The sequence below is a fragment of the Parasteatoda tepidariorum genome, chromosome 4 (assembly GCF_982258835.1).
Source record: "Parasteatoda tepidariorum strain Cologne lab strain chromosome 4, Ptep-v5.0, whole genome shotgun sequence".
In the NCBI taxonomy this organism is placed as follows: domain Eukaryota; kingdom Metazoa; phylum Arthropoda; class Arachnida; order Araneae; family Theridiidae; genus Parasteatoda; species Parasteatoda tepidariorum.
The window spans coordinates 93,341,026-93,357,020 of NC_141758.1; the positions used below are offsets into that span (position 1 = coordinate 93,341,026).

Below are 15,995 nucleotides of genomic sequence, written 5' to 3' on the forward strand. Positions count from 1 at the left end.
CAGTTTTTCCCATAAAACTGTAGTTGATTTGATATCCTAAAATTCAATGAAAAAGTTATTAGGGTGTTTTTGAATAAATTTATTATTCTTTCTAATGACAAGAATTAACATAAATTATTGTAATATTTTTCTTTAAATTCCTCAAAAAAAAATTTTTAAACCAATAAGGCTAATTTGAAGCATTTATGAAGTTAACTGGTCCAATGTAACATCATCAAAAAAAATTTTTTTTAAACAAATCGAGATGTTTACAAACAAAAATTAGTTTAAATAGGACCTTTGCTTCATATTATCTTTAACAAATGGCTACAAATTATATTTAGTGTTTTGATCCATATTTAAAATAATTTTGCATGTATTTAAGTATTTTCTTAGCTGTGAAAGATATTGTAAGGAACAAAATGTCCATAATTCAAAATTTCCTACAAGTTTCAAAAAACTTCACCCAACTTCTTCCGAAATAACTATGTGATTTTTTTTTTTTAATTGCTCTAGATTCGCGCCAAATTTTTGTTTCTGAATTGAAGAAAGTGGTTGATTTACTACTTTAAAAAATTTTAATTTCTAATTGCAATTCCAGATAAATTAAAATATATGTATATACAGGGTGTTGATAAAGTCCCAGACTCATTTTGATGTTTAATAACTCATAAAATAATAAAGATAGATTAAAATGAAAATTTTTGAGTCTATCTAACCATTTATGTTATTAATTTTAATCTATCTTTATTATTTTATGAGTTATTAAACATCAAAATGGGTCCAGGACTTTATAAACACCCTGTATATTGCTTCAAAACCATTAAAATAGGTGCTCCAAAAATCACTTATAATGCTTAATCACGTCACTGTTGATAAAATGTGGGTGTTAGAAAACATTTACTTATCTGTTTTTTTTTTTTTTTTTAAAGTAAAACTATTAAGAAAATTAAGCAAAAATTACCAGAGAATGTGCTTAACACTTTTCTTTTTCTAAAACCATGAATATTTAACCATATACCAATTTAAACCAAAATATACCCAAACACTAATAATTAAATTTATTAGTTTTTTCTTTTTACAAGAATATTGATTATTAATGTTAAAACTAAGTTTTGCTAAATCTAATACATTTATTATTATTATTTTCAGATCCATTTCTGCCCGATGCCTATGGTATTGTCGGAGGCAATCAGAATTTTATTCCACCGCATACAACCAATTTTTCTGGTGATATAGCAAGTTTTCAGACCAATTATTCACATTTTACATCAATGAATGAAGAATCATCTGTGCTATCTGAAAGTAAGCTATTTTTATTCAAACACTGATTTTAGGATTCATTTTCTGATAAGATTAACCAGTGCAAAATTTTGATATACAATTTCCAATATTTTTTTTAAAGTAGAATAATTTATAGCATTCAGCTGTACTTTTTTCTTTTTTATCAGAATAAAATATAATAATCAATGTAATTATTTCGATCATTGCTTGACTATTGTAACAGTAAAAAAGTTAATGCTTTGTCAAAAACTAGGTCATTAATTCACTTCTCCAAACTGAAGTTTGTTATAATATGAAATAACGTCATCTTTCATTTATAAGTTATCTACATTTATTTCTGATCCTTTTTATCTTCTATTTTTGTAATGTTTTGTTTGACTAATATAAGACTTAATGAAAATTATTTTCGTTCGAACGTTTTGTTTTACAAATCAATTTTGTTTCTTCTCATTCTTGTCTGGCAAGTCTTAAAAATGATCATCTGTTATTTAGCTCTTGAAGCTAGTCGACTGTGTTTTCCGATTTACACATTTTTTAAGCTAGTAATAAAACTTATATTGAGAAAAATTGCAAAATTAAGCATTGCAAAACAAAATGTTGTGTTTTTCACAAAATTCTGAAATTATTTAATATTTTTCTAGCAACAATGCATCTAAAGAAACTATGTAAATAATATATTTACCCCAAAAAAATTCATATGAGCACAATAATTTATAGATTTTTTTTCTTATAATTTATGAATATTTCTTTAAATCATTTTCGAAAGATCCCATACTTTTTAGTTAAATTTTAATTGTGAAATGCCAGAATTAAGATTGTTTTTCTTACTCTGACCCCCTGTAAAATTGTCCTTTTTTCCAAAGCTCAAAAATTTTATTTCTATTTTTATTGTTGACTTCAATTCGCTTATGCACCAGAAAATTTACCTATTTCCATTTTTTTTAATGTCTAATTTTTGTGAATAATGTCTAATCATATAAACATTTTTTTTTTAATGTGAAGTTTTAAATTTCATTTTTTATTTAATTTCAAAAATTATAATACAGTGACTATTAAAACAATCGTAGAAAAAAAGATTTCCCATTTTATTAAAGCAATGATGTCATGTATTTATTTCGTAAGACTAAAAAAGCAATTTTAGCGATTACAAGAAAGAATATTTTTATATAGAAAGAAAGTAAGAAAATAATTATATTTTTATTATGTTCTAAATTATAAATTTATTATGCTTTATTCTGCATGAATGTTTCAGGTATTTTTTCCTATCTATCATATTAATACATAACTTATTTTCAGAAGGTGTAAGGCTGAGACATAAAACAACACTTCATGAATCTAGTTTAGATTCTTTTAAATCACCCGAACTTTTGCATATGGATTTGGAAAGTGACAGCAATGTGTAAGTTGCTTTATTATTGTATATACATTTAAAAAATATGTTTATTCACCAGATCCATATTCACTGCAATTGTTGATAATTTTTTAACTTAAAGCCAATTAATAATTATAATAATGTTTTTAAGTTTTTAAAAATTTTGTTTAAAGGATGTAAAAACTTGTATTCTTTACAATTCAATTTCTTTCATTATTATTAAATCAAATATAATATGATGCTTATTTTTTTTTTATTTATTTATTTTGAAATAAATGATCTTTGGGTGAACGAGTTTCAGGGCTGATTGTGCTACGGAAAAAATCCGGATTTTTCGCTAACAGTGATCCGAAAGTTTCCGGAGATTGAAGGTTCAGACGTTTAAAAAAATCATTGCTCACACAAGTTGTCGGAAATCAAATTTTCAAAGGTGGAACTTAAAAATACAGTTTATTTTATATGTTTGTAAGGGAGAGCCAGAGAGATACTTTATAAGCTTATATTCATCATTAATATTTATTTTTTATCAGTAAATAGTTGTTATAATCATAAACTCAAGAAAGACATATTTGTAAATATTAATTACTTCTCCAGGTCATCATAGGTCAGTGTAAATGGTATAAGTATGTGTAAAATTTTAAATATATTTTAAGTAAACTAAGAAATATTGAGAAAAAGGAAATAAAACCTTGTTTAAATTTTTTTCAATTAAATTTTTTTTTTTTGAACTCACAAAATTTTCCGGAATTTTGGCTTGGGCTCACAATTACCCCTGGAGTTTCAAAAATGTGTACAAGATTGACTTGCCTCAAATAGTTTTCAGAGATTTGGCTAAAAATGCAATAAATTCAAATTACGTATATTAAGAGGACTAACTTAACTTTTGTGAATGAGCACATGTTTTAATTTGTAGTTACCAACCCATATTTTAAGAATTGCAATTAGAATACAATGGTTTAAGCATTGAACCGCCCTTGAAAAGAACTGTGGCTCCCTCTCCAATGGTGGCTAGAAGCATACCCTGCTTTTGATCAATGGTTACCAGTTTGTCTGGAAAGTAAAGGCGGACGGTGCGGTGCACAATGCTGACCACATTGTCACTATCACGCCGTTGTTCCAGGAAGTTTGTAGCCTTAACCTCCACGTCACATTATAGGAACGATTTTTCAAATTTAGAATCCATTAAAGAGGTATTATTTTCTCCGACAAAGAAAGTACATTTTGTTTGATTTTGTACCTTATTGCTTAGTAGTAATTAATTGGGATATTTAAAGTGTGCATTTTGCACTATTAAGATTGTATCTTAGATCAAAGGACTCAAAAGTTATGCAGAGAATCAGATTACCTATTTTTCTTTTGTTTTTCTAGTCAATGTATGTAACGATAGTTTTTATTTCTATCATCAATTTCAGATGTTTGCTATTTTTTTTTTATATTCCAGATCTACTTTAGTTGATGGTCAGTCTGCCCTAGACGAAAGCTTGAGTAGCATGCAGAGTTTAGGTAAAATCTTCTATTTTCATAGTTTTGGTTTTTTTTATATTTCAAGGTTTCCAATAAAATAATTACTCTGAAGGAAATGTTCTGTATTTTTTTTAAAAAATTACTAAAAAGTAGTGAATTATAACCGTCTATTTATTCATTAAGATTGAGACCAGATGCCTGCAATGTGAATTTTTCCTAGTTAAAAGTGAATTACCGATTCACAAATTTATTTTTGCTAAATACTAAGCATTTCCAATTTAATTACGACTTCTTTGTTCAGAAGAATTGAGAAATAATATTTTTTTTAATACAGTCGAACTCGTTTATAACGAGCACAAAGGGACCGTAACATGTACTCGTTAAATCCGAGTGCTCGTAATAAACGGGTCCTTAACGCAGGCGTGCAACCAGAAGAGAGAATTGGGTTGGGAGGTCAAATTATTAAGTTTACATAAAATTTAATTAATACTTACTTTAATTAATTTAATTAAATACTTTTCTTAATTTAATGACAACTATCTCCCCCCAACCAGCAAAAAATTTCTAGTTGTGCTACAGTCTTAAAGGAAAGAAGCAATAAACGGAAGAAAAAAATAAAGGAAAAGATTCTTACCAAAACGTTCATTTTTTTCATTAATCTACATATTTAAAATAGTAGTTTGTTAGCTTACTTTGAAGTTTCAGTTTGCGTTTTTTTCTTCTTTTTTTTTTCTTGTCATTTTGAAAAAAAGATTGCAAGACAGAAAAATATTGCTCGCTAAAACCGAGTCTTGCTCGTTAAAAGCGACTTCTGTTCCATAGACTTAACATTGATCCAACCAAATATTCTCGTTTCCCTCGGTAAATCCGAGCTCGTTATAAACGAGTTCGACTGTATTTATGAAAATTTAAAGAAGTAATTAGTTTGAGTTTTGCTTTTAAATGCTTTTTGTTAAAGAGCAAGTATATTAAAAAAAACAATTATAAATTACAGTGCCTATAAGGTTTGGTCATATTGCAGAAAGGTTTGGTTCAGAAAGAATAAAAAAAAATTTAAAAAAGCTTTTTAATTCTGTCAATTGGTAGATTTTTCCCATATGGCAGTAATTTTAAAAGTTAGCAACCACTCTCTCTGGAAGCTTGGAAATCCTGGAATTCTCAGGAAAATTCACAATTAACTTCAGAAATTTTAAGAATATAATCAACGGGCAGTAATGTAACTATGACCTCAATAAAACTCACTACTTATGTGTTTTTAATCAACTATGAAGAGGAAATAAAGCTGTCCCTAGTATCTCATAAAAACTTGTGTTACAATCATTTATTTTCTTGTCATATTTTCTATCTTAATAAATAATTGTGCTATGTAATAATTCTTAATAATGATTTTCTTATTTTGACTTCCCATTTAATGAGCACATCTTTTATTAATTAACTTCTCAAAGGATTCTTAAAATTTTATTTTTGAAAATTGGTTAATATTTATTTTGCACATTCCGTAAGAATAAAGAATATGTCAAATAGAAAATATTCATTATTTATGAAATTCTTCAATTATAAAATGGTTTCAATTTATAAATTGTAGTTTAAAATCGGTTAATATTTATTTTGCACATTCAGTAAAAATAAAGAATAATTTATAATTGTAAAATTAATTTTTGTAAATGAAAGAGAAATGGTTTTATTTATCAAATTATTCAATTAGAAAATATTTTCAATTTGTAAATTGTAGTTTAAAATTGGTTAATATTTATTTTGCACTTTCAGTAAAAATAAAGAATATGTCAAATAGAAAATATTCATTATTTATAATTGTAAAATTGACTTTTATGTATGAAAAAAGAACGATTTCAATTTATAAAATTCTGCTAAATGTGATGTATATAAGTAATATATGCATAAATATATAAACATATTTAAATCATAGTTAAATTTGAGCTAATTTAAATCACAAATCTATGTCAAGTTTTCAAATTCTACTCTGGAAATCACAACCAATTAAGTTTTGTCTGAAGAATTTCCACCCTGATTATTATATTTTTGTTTTAATTACTTAACTAGAAAATGTAATGTTAAAATTTGCTTTTAACTAAACAAATATGTTGTCATTTGACCAAGTGGCCACACAAAGAAGTCTTAATTATTTTTCACACACATTCTTTAATTACTTTTTTGCTACTCTTACATATTTTCTTTTTATCAGGTCGTGTTAGTTTGGCCGTTCGAGAACTGCCCGATGCTAGTGATCAAGACTCCGGCGTCATGCTCTTGGACTCTTTACAAGAAACCGTATCTTCACAGAATTCACAACAAACGCACCGATCGAGCATAGTCGACATCCTCTCATTAGATCTCACAAGAACTTTGAACCTTCCTGCAGCAGCTTGTCCTCCAGCCGAATTCTTTTCAAACAGCAGCTCACCCATGCAGTTCGATAAAGATACACCAACCAGCAAAACCCAGGTAGAGTGTTCCACCCCCATAGAACCCATTAAACCGGGCACTATTCCCAGGAATTCGGTTGGAGAAAGAGGTGCAAAGAGAAAATTGCAAGATTTTGGGCCAGAAGAGGTGTGCCCACAGTTCCGTGCTGTCTCATTGTCAAACAATGTGAATAGTGAAGGAAGTTACCATCAGAACGCTAGTGCCACCAGTGCCGATCACTCTGAAGCGTTTAACTCTCGTCACATGAAAGCAATTTCAGTTCCTATATCTACTGGTGCTATTTCTAAATCTATAAGTTTTCATAAACATACTGAAGATATGGTAAATATATTCAATGTTTTTGGATAACTTAATAAAAATTTTACTGACCATATATTTCCTAATATAAGCTCTAGAATATGTTTATTATTTTATGTTTTTTATGGTTACTAACCTGAAATTTAAAACTCCTCTATAAGCCGACATAAAAAAATAATAATAATACATTCTATGCTTGGAAATAAAAATGTACCCTCTCTCTTTTAATAACAGTAGATTTAGTAATGGTTGCACAGTGGGTAAAAGACACGCCTGGACCTTCCGAATTCATAATTAGAAGATTAAAAAAATAATAGTATTCCTTTTAAATCGTAATTTTTATGTGTTTCTCTTTTAATTTTTATATTTAGGCATTCCGTTTCAACTATTATTTTACTGCCGTTGAACAGCCAATTGAATTTTTAGAGTTTACGACTACTGATATTCAACTCCGTAGCCTTGTAATTTTGAACCCAATTCAGAAGACAAGGGAACTCCTAAGTCAAATATTGGGAGAAATTTGGCTTCTATAAATAGAAGACTTTTTGATGGAACTAACCCGCATTTGTGTTATATGGAGAGGAAAGCCTCCAACAGTTAGCCTGGCGTCTGGGGGACTCTAACCCCTGATCCGTCTACCACAGAGGATATTTTACATCGGCACTGTGGCCAATGCATACCAGATGCAGAATTTGTATCGACATGGAAGGTAAATGCAATATCCCCTGAGCCATCATGGCTCGATATTTACTGATTATTGCTAATGCTCTACGAAAGGAGCCGTATTTCTCTTGGCGATATCTACCAGGAATTTTTCAAAGTCAGTGGATCAGCTTATAAGCAGACCCCAATTTTAGCTTTAAAAATTTTCCAAAAATTCTCGCATTTATGCGGAACAGTGCCGACACTTATAAAAGCTTTAGTAAATAGAAATTTTACTTACTTATTTTATTGTTTGTGAAGAATCCAATATTTGCAGAAGTCTTGAAAATTATTTTCAGAATTGTCTCCAGAATCGGGAGAAATTTGGAATTGTCAGGTTTAAATTGATATTAAGTTTAAAGTAATAATTGGCTTAACTTAAAACATGAAAACCTAGACTTTTTAGTGAAATTCAAAATCAACTCAAAAAGCTCTTAGAATATTAGTAAAGTGTAATAACACAAGTTTTAACACGAGTGTGTTTAATTTTATTATTAGGGATTAAAATATTTTATATGACCAATCTATTTATTTTTCTTTGTTATTTTGATAAGTAATTTTTAATTAGTTTTTTTAGTTACACCTTTTATTATAAAAATTTTTTGATGAGAAGTTATTTATTAAAATTATAATAAATTTAGGAAATAGAGTTCTTTTTAATATGATTGAAATTTTTTTAATAACTTTCAGATATGAAATTATAAGCAATTTATTAAATTAGGTTAAAAATTTGAAATTTTTAATTTTAAAACATTTTTTGCAGTATTTTTTATTTAAAAAAATATGCTATTTTTATACATGAAAGTATGTGAAACTTATCAAATTTTAATCTGGCAATTTCAGAGAATTTGATATTTTCTGGTGCGTGGCAATTTTTATGTCATATTTGATCGATAACATTCCTGTATAATATTTTTGTATTCTGTATTAAATTGCTATTTTTAAACATTTTCTTTGATATATTGTTATTAGGATTTAGAAATGGATGATAAATTTGGTGGCGACAAGCACCGTAAAAGCCTCTTTAAACTATCTGGATTCCGCTTTACCTTTAAAGGAAAGAATCGAAAATCCCACCCATCTTACAGAGGCGATACTGAGAAAGGTACTTTTAATAGACACATATTTATGATAAAAGCTGTTGCCACAGAATTGTTTTATATATTTCATGATTTTCAGATAATATGAATGACCTTGAGGCAAGATCTAGAGGCCAACCTCAGAGTTCCCTTGCTGAAATAAGAGCTTTCCAACTAGGTACAAATTATTGTAGATTTTTTATATTTTTACATTTGGTCTTATTGTTGCTTATTCTAGTTGAGATTGATAACCAATCCATTTTCTAATATTAATTCATGTTTGTTGCAAAGTAATCATGGATAAAGCAGGCATATTTTTCTTTGTTCAAATGGGGGGGGGGGGTGCCATTTTTTCTAGTCATTTTTTTCTTCTAAACAATTTCTGAAGCAAGAGCGGTTATTAATTGGTGAGTTCTTTAACATGACAATGGAGCTTCCTTTAATGTTCTGCAACTTTCAAGCTTTAAACATTCATTCAACTGTAGACATTTGAAAATATCCAATTTATAAATTCCTCATGATATAATAATTCTTTATTTGGTAAAAATATGAAAAATTTTCATGTTAAAAAACTTATAAGATAACATGAGATTCATAATTTTCCAAAACTTAAGGGCCATTCTGCACTGGTATAAATGGTCTACCTAAATTGCATCAATCAGAATCAATATTATCGCATAATATATTTTTCGCATAAACTTTTGTTTTAATTAAAAAAAATATTAATAATAATACTCGCCAATTTTTGAAGAAATTTTTTTTCTCCATTCAACATGTTATTAAATGTTTTCGCCATAATGTTTTAGATCGTTTGAAAGAGGATGTTTTGTTCTATCAAAATCTATATCTTAGGCAGAGTTAATGTTAGTTAATTTTTAAAATGGCATGTCAAATAAAGAAAAATTACCATTTTTCACACCATCTTTTTGCTTGTCATCAAGATTCTCTAGCCACAAAAGCTGCTTGTGATATTTGTGCTGTGTATCGAATGAATGTCATAGCTAAAAGAACTGCTCATAATTGGTATTCCAATTTGAGAAAGGGAAATATTGTCCTTGATGTTGAACCTCATTCTGGCCGTCAAGTTGAGTTCATTGAAAGGCAATTAAACCAACTTTTGCACTAAAATTCATGTCAAATAACCAGAGAACTGACAGAGAAAATGAAATGCTCTCACTATTTATCCTTTGAAAAAATGACTGGAATTCACTAACTCATTGCTATGTTTTATAATACCAGTTTAATAAAAATTTATACAAACTATAGGAATTTTTCAAAATAACTTGTAAAAACATACATTTACATTTTTTTACCTTATTTTTGAAATGAAAACTTAAAGGGTAATAAATGATTACCCACATTTTTATAGTTTAGTAATAAACAAATTTGTATCTGAATGAGGTGTACATATTATATTACATATTTCAAAATAAAAAACTTAGTATGAAACTTTACTTATGTAGAATGATGTCCTTTTACTTTCAGCATCCTTATTGTTTCATTAAATAGTTTGTATGAAAGACTAAAAAAAAAAAATTCTACTTGTTGAACTTATTGTTGATAGCAGTATGCACATAACATATAATATACATATATTTTTTATTTGAAAGTAAAAAATTTTGAATTAATCTTTTAATTTAATTTTATAGAGGCTAGTGATGAAATTCTTGCCAAATACCGCAAAAAAGCACCTTCTTCTGCAGCTTCTTCTTCATTAAAATCTTCAAACTCAGAAATATCAGAAACTATGAGTAATGCCTCTGATAATGTCTTAATGGACAACAATCTGCACAATTTTGATTCTGTAAATATGGAGAATTCAATCATATTTTCTGATGCCAAGTGCAAACTAAGGCTTGTTCTGGGTTCTGCAGATTTACAAACTCTTCCTTGGCTGAGCCATTCCCGTGGTCGATCAATTTCTGGTGGATTACAAAGATTGCAGGAGAATGAGCTGGTTGCATTCCTGAAAGTTCTGCTTGCAGAAGCCATAAATTTGCAACAAAGACCTTTGATGGCTCATTTGCATGAAGCTCTTAGATGTGTTCGTCTCTTTGATGATATTGGGTAAGAAAAAAATTTTTTTTAACAATATATATATTTTTAATAAAAGTGTTTTTAAGTTTCATGTTTTTAAATAAACGCAAGACTTTTCAGTATTTTATTTGAAATTCACTGCTACAGTATCACAGGGGTGCTACGCCTGCGCCATTTGCGACAAACTGAGACAAAACGGTATAACTGCACCATTTTGCGACATTCAGCTCAGTTTCTGCCAAAGCTGCGCCATTCTGAGACAAAACGTCCAAAATTTTACAAACCTGAATTCAGTTTCAAATATTAATCCGCATCGCCGTGAGTCATTGGAGAGCATTTTGCCGTTCACCCCTCCTAAATACGTCATTTAAATGTCAGAAATTCCGTTTGGCAAATCAGCTGTTGGAATGCATATAGAATATGTGTTTCGTGTCTACAATTAGATTATGTACAGCAGTGAGTAGCAATCAGTATCGTATGCCCGTGATCTTGTAAAAAAAGAGGGTATTCTTCCCTTATACTGTTGGTTATTATCTGACTTTTTTTTCTTAGGAAACTGTACAGTGCACATAATTATTCAGGGATGAAAGACTTCCGCGGAAATCCGCTTTTTTCTTCCAAATTTTAAAATTTCCGACCATGTTCCAAAAACTAAAATTTTTAGGGAGTCCAATTAGAGAAACCCAAGCCGCCGGAACGATAGTCGGATTACCGCGACTTCCACTATAGAGTGGAAAGGGGTCTAAGCGTTTTGTTTCGACCGCCGATATTTATTTATTTATTTGGCTGATTTTCAGAATTTTAAATATTAGGAACTGCGCTGGAATATGCTAAAATCGTGATTTTTAATCAGACGATTTTAATTTCAATCATCGATTTTTGTATTTAACTGATTTAAAACTTACGTGTTGCGATTTTTTTACGCTATTTAAAAATCGTACTAGCAATTCCTATTCACTCAATTTAAAAATTCAATATCGCGATCTGTATTCTCGCAAGTTTAAAATCCAACGTCGCTATTCGTATTCACGCATTTTTAAATCCAATATTGCGATTCGTTATCACGCAGTTGTAGTATCAGATCTCGTTTTTCGTATTTGTACGCTATTTAAAAATTACTCATTGCGATTCGTATTCACGTAATCTAAAAATTATGCATCGTGATTCTTATTTACGCGATTTAAAAATTCAATATCGCTATTTGTATTTTTGCATTTTTAAAATCCAACCGCACGATTCATATTCACGTGGTGTTAAAATCCGATATCGTGATTCATATTCCCTTGATTTTAAAATCTAAAATCGCGATTCATTTTCACGCAATTTTAAAATCCAATATCGTGATTCATATTCACCCGATTTTGAAGTCCAATATCGCGATTCATATTCACGCTATTTCAAAATCCAACATCGCGATTCATATTCAGGCGATTTTAAAATCCAAAATCGTGATTCATATTCACGCGATTTTAAAACCCAATATCGCAATTCATATTAACGCGATTTTAAAATTCAGTATCACGATTCTAGAAAGAAGTAGAATTAAGTTTTTTCTTGAATTAGTTACTGTAAAGATGTGATATATTTTTCTACAGTTGTTGCATTTAAACAATTACTAAGTGCATTCAAAATTACATTTTATGATTGTATATTTAGCTATATAAATTAAAAGAACATAGTCAACTAACTGATCTTGTGAATGCAAGAAAGTACAATCTACTAGTCAATGCCAATTAACTAAAAAGTTTACTTTTATACTTAATAAAGAATTCAAGTCATTTTAGAAAGAAAAGTATATTTATATGTGTCTTTTTAAATTGTTTATAATAGTTTTTATATATTTCTTTTGATATAAAAATGTATATATGCTAATTTTTGGCTATTAAGTGCTCCCTAAAATTTTCTTGAAAAATTCCTACCTAAAATATTTCAAAATTTCACTGCACCTCCTGAATTCTATCAAAGAGTGGTTTTTTTGTGTCATTTACATTTTCTTAAACTCTCGTTATTTAATTACTGAATTTCTCTTCTAATTATTGAAATCTGTAGACCTTCCATTGTAACTGAATAGTTATATATTTTGAGATGAAATTTGAGCTCAAAATAAAATGGGTATTTTCCCTTTTGAGTTACCAAAACTAAATAGATATTTCTTTTTAGAAAGGTTACACCATTATATTTTAAAAAATAAGAAAGTTGAAATTTACTTTGTAAAATTCTGGAACAGATACTATTCATTGGCATAAATGATAAATGCAATATATATGAAAACAACAGAGTTCACAAAACAATTTTGTGGACTCTTATAATCAATCTTATGCAGGTTTTTTAAAATCCTAGCAATAGTGAATGTATGTATAATTGTAGTACTCCTAGTATGCTATTAATGGTTTTATGGATCCTAAAAATTATCTTTATATTGTTATCAAACTGATTAATAGTCATTTTAGCTGAGATAAACTGAGTCAAAAAATAATTTTAGCTGAGACAAACTGAGCCAAAAAGAGATTTTAACTGAGATGAAATGCAATTTCTGGTGAGACAATTTGATATTTTGCGAGTAGCACCCCTGGTATCGATTTCACTAGCCTAAATCATTCAAAAATAGCAAAATATGCTCTTGAAAATAGTCAAAAGCCTGAGAAGGAAAATGAACAATCCTTTGTAATAATACAAGAATTTCAATAAAAAATAATATTTATTTCCTTAGTTTATATATTGTTGTATTCAAATATTATCAATCTCAAAATCCTTTAGGAAAAAAAAAAACATTAAACGAGAGTAAGTATCCCCTTAAATAAAGGCAAATTTCATCAAAATTTAGGCCTAACTTCTAATTAATAAAAATTGATTTGCATGCTATTATTTTCAATAACTTTACCTAGCCTTAACATTTTAATTTTAAACATAAAAATTGCATTTCACCCAACATAGCAAACCAGTTTCCCTTATCAAATATTTATTCCTTAGTGCTATCAAACATTTATTTCCATGTTTTATCAAATATTTCCTGGTGTTATCAAATATCGATTTCCTTATCTTATCAAATATTTATTCCCTCGAGTTATCAAATATCGATTCCCTTATCTTATCGAATATCGATTTCCTTATATTATCAAATATTTATTTCCTCGAGTTATCAAATATCGATTCCCTTATCTTATCAAATATTTATTCCCTCGTGTTATCAAATATTTATTCCCTCATGTTATCAAATAATTATCCTCTTGTATATATAGGAAAGAATCGGAGCTTTAAGTGTCAGAGGCTTACGTTGTTTTCATTATTTTTAATTCACATTGTCTATGAAATATAGTATAAACTTATATTTTTTGTTATAGGTGCCAAAAATTATTTAAATCTCTAAGAGACGATTACAGAAAGCGAGCTCCTTATATTGCTTATCTTGTGAGGTGCCGGCAAGGTCTACTATCCACTTTGTCTCATCTGGAAACTTTAACAGAACGGGTAGAAAGGTGAGATAAATAAAATTGTTTCATTGTTAAAACCACACCAAAAATTCAGATCATGTTGTTACATATTTTTGAACTTCCTAGATGGTTTTTGTACATGCTTGATTTTATTTAGTTGCTTTTAGTCTGAAAACAAACTCCTCGCAAAATATTTTACAACTACAGTAAAAAACCAATTATCCGGAATGCTGAGGATCATAGTTATCTGGGATGTCTGAATATCCCGGTTTTTTGGATTGCTAAAAAATGATTCAATGCAACTTAATTATACTTCTAATTTAATATTGAATAAAAAAAATATTTAGTATTTTAATTAAGAAAATTTCTTTTCACTTTACTCTTTTTATTTTATTATATTTATATCCTAAAGCATAGAGATGTATTTTGCTTATAATTTCCCTACCACCTTCTGTTTGCTTATATTTCCCCCTCACAAGTCAGAGCAAAGAATGAAATTATTCATCTCATCTGATTTTGTTTATAAAATGCTGACTTCGTTTTAGGAAATAAAAAGAAAAGACATATATAAAAATAATAAAGATTAAAAAAAAAGCCAAAATTTCTCCACTCTACCCAGCGATCAGTCTAGCATAGACAGATTTGAGAATTTCTTTCTCTTTCTTGCTCAGTCGCACTTTCCTCCCGATAACGTCATTTCAAGTCATTTTTTCCCTTTTTTTTCCCACAAACTTAAAAATAGTACCTTATTTACCCAAATTTATAAAACAGGACAATTTTAAACTATAGTTTTTGACGATACAATAGTTTTAGATTCTTTATTTTAACATGAACATGTACAAATAAAAAAGATACTTTTTTTTTAAAAAAAGAAAGAAAAAAAGAAAACTAGATTCTTTATTCTAACACAAACATGAACAAATAAAAAAAAAAGTTAAAAAAAAGAAAAGTGAAGCATAGTATCAAACAAAGCTTAAAAGTTATGTTATCAACTCATAAAAAATTATGATCTGCTAACATCTTTTTTCCTCACATGTAAATAAATTTTATGTGGTAAAACAATATTTTTTGGGGAAAGAAAATATAAATCTCTATACTACGGTTAGGTCTTTAATTGGACTGAAAGTAATTTAACTACAGTTGTGGAAACTGTTAACTGTGTATGGAAACTGTTAATTAATAGTTACTTATTTACTACACTATTTTTTTTATTTATTTCAGAGACAAACAGGTGTCTACCCAATATTTAGTTATGACTAGTGTTAGAATATTTCTAGAGAAACATGATCGACATTTACAGTATTTTGTGAGGACATTTCAGGAACTTGTAGTAGCAGACGAAAAGGTAAAACATCTTTATTTCCTTATTCAGTAAAAAATATAAACCTGTGATCTCTTTTCAACTGTTTAGTACAGTACAGTTCAGTACAAGGTACAACTGTAACTGTGTAAAATAAATATTATGAAGTTGAGGTACCAGTTAAAAATTCTTTTTATAGTTCTGTTTACTGGTTTAGATGCTTGACTATGTTATTATATATTATATGAAAAATTTTTTGTTTTCCTCACACTGTTTCATTGTATATTTTTATAAGTAATTATAGTAATTTTAATGCCATTAAGTTGAATTTAAATGTTAAGTAATGTAATTTTTATGTATGTTTGCTTACAGGCAATTAAAGTGGAAGAATTTTTAACTCACCTCTTCAATGGTATGCAAAGTGATGCTATGTGGCAAAGTAAGTCACCTATCTATGAGATTGAAGTAGGATTTTTAGTAATTGGAATGAATTAGGATTGCATTAGAATTTTTAGCTATTATAATGTATGGAGGTCTTATTTTATAAATAAAGTTTTCTTAATATTATCAGGGTTGCTTCATTACCTGAAAAATTGAAAAAAGCC

The 15,995-nt window shown here is 28.3% G+C and overlaps 1 protein-coding gene across 2 annotated transcripts in view; it reads left to right on the forward strand.

Moving 5' to 3' along the window:
• Gapvd1 (GTPase activating protein and VPS9 domains 1) overlaps positions 1 to 15,995 on the forward strand; it is a 44,762-nt gene that overhangs the window by 22,406 nt on the left and 6,361 nt on the right. Inside the window, exons 12-21 of one of the 2 annotated variants that reach the window (XM_087161713.1) lie at positions 1,132 to 1,284; positions 2,560 to 2,662; positions 4,077 to 4,138; positions 6,303 to 6,865; positions 8,516 to 8,648; positions 8,723 to 8,800; positions 10,272 to 10,689; positions 14,001 to 14,135; positions 15,312 to 15,435; positions 15,763 to 15,829. In XM_087161713.1, the coding sequence (XP_087017839.1) occupies positions 1,132 to 1,284; positions 2,560 to 2,662; positions 4,077 to 4,138; positions 6,303 to 6,865; positions 8,516 to 8,648; positions 8,723 to 8,800; positions 10,272 to 10,689; positions 14,001 to 14,135; positions 15,312 to 15,435; positions 15,763 to 15,829 (1,836 nt within the window). The remainder of the gene's footprint in view (positions 1 to 1,131; positions 1,285 to 2,559; positions 2,663 to 4,076; positions 4,139 to 6,302; positions 6,866 to 8,515; positions 8,649 to 8,722; positions 8,801 to 10,271; positions 10,690 to 14,000; positions 14,136 to 15,311; positions 15,436 to 15,762; positions 15,830 to 15,995) is intronic. The other variant, XM_087161714.1, reaches the window with a different exon arrangement.